The sequence below is a fragment of the Acomys russatus genome, chromosome 11 (genome assembly GCF_903995435.1).
Source record: "Acomys russatus chromosome 11, mAcoRus1.1, whole genome shotgun sequence".
In the NCBI taxonomy this organism is placed as follows: Eukaryota; Metazoa; Chordata; class Mammalia; order Rodentia; family Muridae; genus Acomys; species Acomys russatus.
In genome coordinates, this window is record NC_067147.1 from 23,708,977 (window position 1) to 23,714,098 (window position 5,122).

General features: G+C 38.3%; 1 protein-coding gene across 1 annotated transcript; it reads left to right on the forward strand.

Annotated features, from left to right (window-relative positions):
- Nucleotides 1-3,708: 3,708 nt before the first annotated feature.
- On the forward strand, nt 3,709-4,100 carry LOC127195166 (60S ribosomal protein L28-like). Its single transcript, XM_051152587.1, has one exon. The coding sequence runs from the start codon at nt 3,714-3,716 to the stop codon at nt 4,098-4,100; it is 387 nt and encodes a 128-aa protein (XP_051008544.1). The 5' UTR covers nt 3,709-3,713.
- Nucleotides 4,101-5,122: the final 1,022 nt, after the last annotated feature.

The window sequence follows — 5,122 nt, forward strand, 5'->3', positions numbered from 1 at the left end:
TCTTCTATAATTATCTTTCTTTTAGAAAAAAGTCTGCATTCTCAGTCTTGTTCTGAACGTCCATGATTTAGCTTCTAGTAATGTTTTAATAGATCAAGTTTATTACCTTATAATTACATCTACAGTTAATTATCAAGGAATAGACATCCTGAAGAACTAAACCAATTACATTCCCCCCCCCCCACCCCAGGCTTATGATTTTAACTTAAGCAAAGATACCTGAAACAATTCTAAGAGCAAACTTGAAAATAAGAGGACTAAAATAAACTGATGTTTACTGTATCTCCTGTTATTGAGAGAGTCAGCATTAGGGAACAAAGCCAAGAGAGAGTTAGGTCTTTAAGTATTTACGACTAAACAGTATTCTGGTTCTTTGTTGTAGGAAACAGATTGAAATACAATGGATTTCAAAATGAGCAGAGTCAACCATGGAATCAGTTTGAAGGCGCAGCATGTAGATGCTTGATATAATCACTACTATTCGCATCCCATCACTTGAGCTCACTGTTGTTCCTACAGCAATGAAGTTTCCACTTCCAATTTCTTTCAATCACTCCAGACTTGCCCATCTCAGGGTGTAGTATGCACGCAGGTTACCAAAACTTGACATGAGCAAATGTTTGCTTTTAGATTATTGATGTCAGAGGTTAATACTATTTCTTAGTGACTATCACAGAGTGGTAAATTTCCAAATATTTAAATAAATCAACTTAGGGGCAAGTCAGATGAAAGAGTCCATTCAGTAAGGATTCCAGTTCATTTTTCTTTCTACCCATGTCAGTACTGGGGATTTCTATTGCAAAAAACAAAACAAAACATAAAACATTCTTTTAGACTGACTCATTAGTGACATATTAATTAGCGACTGAAAACATCTTTTAATGAGTATTTACTTGCATATATATTATACATTATGTATTATATATATATATATAATGTTCATTCTTTGTTTCCTTAGAAGCTGTAGCAAATGAAGTGTTTTTTATTGATTTTACAAGTAAATAATAAACAACTTGAAGAGCTAATGACATTTGTAATTACTCAGAGGCTGCCCTCTCATAAGCTACCCAATTAAATAATGAAAATGCAGCCATTTATGTGCAACTTTTTATTTTATATAATATTATGTCACTTTTCTATATCATGTTTCTTTCCAGACATTCTTATTGCTTTCACAAAGAAGGATGAGGAGTAGGAGGAAGCTGACAATCAAGAGAGACAACTAAGACTAAAGACATTTTGGATAGTCATATGGAAATCTATTACTATGGAGTATCTATAAATTGTACACATTTATGAAAAAGGTTTTAATGATGTCATCATATGATGAGGGAGTGAATGCCTCAGCTAAACAGTAAAACCTCCAGCGCCAGAACTGAGTTGTATGTTACTGGGTCATAGGCCAATGGGACCTTCTAATCATTAGACTACATTGCCAAGTTTAGTTGTTGGCCTGCATTCCCTGATGGTAAGGCCTTACTGCTTATCGTACAATTTAGTTATGCCACTGGGCACAGAGAAATGGACCTGATATCCAACTAGAAGCTTCATCCCTTTGACCAGATTTTCTAGAGCTGGGAAATATTTTGCAGGGTCCTGAAAGAAAAAGCAATCATCAATATCACTTCAAACTCATGGCCCGCAACAGAGCCCTGGCTGTAAGATAATACTAGTTCAATAATGACACATATATTATGGAAGTAACCAACCACTTTAAAAATATTGTTGTTTTTTTTATTTGGATATTTGGCCCACTCCAAGAATAAACACATATTTCTATAGTGACTAAAACCAAAAACTGTATAGATCATAACCTTTCTGTGAAGATATATTACTATTTTTCTGTTAAAGTAACATAGCAACAAGGAGATTATTAATGAAATATTGCCATACCCAGAGATCAATGCATTCATAAAGTCTCACCAGAGAAGCTTTGTAAAAATAATAGTAACGAACACAGAGACTCACAGCTGGGAAACTGGACAGAGTGAGAGAACTTGGAGTACTCAGTCCCAAATTTGATATCCCTTTTGTTTGTTTGTTTGTTTGTTTTTGAGAAAGGGGTTCCCTGTGTAGTCTTGGCTGTCCTCGACTCACTTTGTTGTCCAGGCTGGCCTCACACTCTCAGAGATCCACCTGCCTCTGCTTTCCCAAGTACTGGCATTACAGGCATGAACCACTGTCCCCAGCTAAATTTGATATCTTTGTCAAACCCCTTCCTATAAGACTTCAGTGATCTATGAAGACCGGAGCCAGAAAGATTGTAAGAGCCAGAGTTGGTGGTCAATTCCATGGAAACAGCATTTTCCAGATACAGCAAGGCTCAGGAGCATATGAATTTCATAGAGATTGTTACAGTATTCACAGGAGCTGCACAGGATCAAAGCAGACAAAATCCAAACACAGAGAAGAGGAAGTGGACACAATGTCCCACCTCAAAGAGGCTACTCACGATTGATTTAAAATGGAGAGGGTTTTTGTCCAGCAGACTGTCATTCGGTATATCAACATCAATTCAGGGCAGGCCCCATGACTGTGAATACTTTTCCCAAACAAGATGGATTCTATGTTTGGTTTCGGTGAGTTTTTTTTTTTTTTTTCATTTTTGTTATATTTTTGTACTTTTTAGTTTTCAAGGTTTTTGTGTCTGGATTTTTATCTTGTGGTGAGGGGAGACAGGAAGAGACAGAGACGCAGAGTAAGTGTGAGAATTAGGTAGAGAGTAAAGATGGCTAGACAGGGAAGTGTGGATGATCCGGGAGAAGTTGTGGGAAAGGAAAATATGATCAAAATATATCATAAAAACATCTTTTAAATAAAACTAAGTTTAAAAAAGTATGAACAGCTTTCAGTTTGCAATGTCTTTTATCTTAAAAGCAATTGGACTTTAATTTGTTTTGGTCCCCCATCAGTACTCTGATAAATAGAGATATTTAGAAAACTATTATCTTGACAAGATTCTTCAAAGTAATAATTGGGTTCAAATGAAGGTTTCGGGCTAACAAGGATGTTAACCTGGCTAACTAAATTTAATGCAGTTTATAATTTTTTTTTCTACTGCTTCTGTTCAAATTAATAAGATCCTGTATTTGCTCTTATAGCTTGCTGCCTGTTGGATTTCCAATAACGTTTTTGAAATAGAAAAGTAGTTTATTCCAATACTTTTAGCTATCTCACATTCAAACTGAAAACTGCCAGTTTTTCCTGAACTCTCACCGGTAATCTTCAAACTGTCTGTGAATAGCCTATTGAATTTCAAAAATACTCATTTTGGGACGTGAACTTAAAAAGAATAAAGGATACTCCACAGAGAATGCAATATGTAAAATTAAATATGCTCTAGATTTTTTTTATAGTAAACACGGCTTTAGTAAATGTCCCTGGAATGTAATAACTATTTTCTTGTTGTTACTAAGAATACTACTGATGCACTTTTCTGTATTTTAACATTGGAACATTACTATAAACACAACACCTTTTATCAATATCTATGAACCTCAGGACACCAAGTCAACATACTGCAGAAAAACATCACAGCCATATTTATTGTGCTATGACTTGTAATAGCGTATGTTTGGCACCAGCTTAATTGCCCATCATTAGGCAGTTGGGGAAAACAATATGGTATGTGTGTGCATTGGATATTTTCAAAATAACAAAAATAAAATTATGCTTTTCCATCTCCGGCCGCCGTAGGGAGAGGAGCCGCCGCCATGTCCGCGCATCTGCAATGGATGGTCGTCCGGAACTGCTCCAGTTTCCTGATCAAGAGGATAAAGCAGACCTATAGCACCGAGCCCAGTAATCTGAAGGCCCGCAACTCCTACCATTACAACGGGCTGATTCACCGCAAGACCGTGGGAGTGGAGCCCGCGGCCGATGGCAAAGGAGTCATCGTGGTCATGAAACGCAGATCCAGTCAGCGAAAACCTGCCACTTCTTATGTGAGGACCACCATCAACAAGAATGCCCTGGCCACCCTCAGCAGCATCAGGCACATGATCCGGAAAAACAACTACCGCAGGGCCAGTGCCATCCTGCAAAGCCAGAAGCCTGTGGTGGTGAAGAGGAAACGCCCCCGCCCCACCAAGAGCTCCTGAGCCCCATGTCCCAGAAGCAATAAAGAATCTGCTGACCTTTCAAAAAAATAAATAAATAAAATAAAATTATGATACTTACAGAAAATTAGAACCGAAGCTACTTTTGTTAAGAAAAATAAGCCAGTCTCAGAGAGACAAATATGTCTGTATCTCATACGTGCAATATAGATCTACAACTGTATGTATGAGTGTGCCTTTGTGTGTGTGTGTGTGTGTGTGTGTGTGTGTGTGTGTGTGTGTGTGCGTGATACAGAACCTCAGAAGGGGAGGAGAAAACTCTTAAAAGACAAGAGAAAAGGAAGGGTAGTGTGGAGTACATTTTGTGGTGTTTTGAATGAAAATGCCCCCCAAAGTCTCATAGGGAGAGACATTATTAGAAGGTGTGGCTTGTTGGAGTATGTGTCATGGTCATATCAATTACATCTATATTTTTTTCACCAGATTATACATCCTAGGTGTAATAGGATGTGATTCTATAGAATCTATAGATATAATAGATGCGATTCTACAGAAAGATAAGGTAAAATAGTTGGATAAGGTCTTCAAAAATTTCAGAGACCTACAGAATAGGACATTTAAAGATGTTTTTATTATTTAAGAGATTTATAACCTACAAGTAGAACATTATGATAGGCAGATTTGGGCCCAGGGGTCCCGCTCAAACTAAGGCACCAGCCAAGGACAATACAGGTGGTAAACTTTAAATCCCTACCCAGATCTAGCCAATGGTCAGAACAGTCTCCACAGTTGAGTGGAGAGTGGGATATGACTTTCTCACGTACTCTGGTGCCTCACATTTGACCATGTCCCCTGGAGGGGGAGACCTGGTGGCACTCAGGAAAGACAGCAGGTTACCGAGAAGAGACTTGATACCCTATGAGCATATACGGGGCGGGGGCGGGGGGAGGTAATCCCCTTCAGGAACAGTCATAGGGGAGGGGAATAAGCGGAAAAGGGGAGGGAGGGAAGAATGGGAGGACCCAAGGGATGGGATAACCATTGAGATGTAACAAGAATAAATT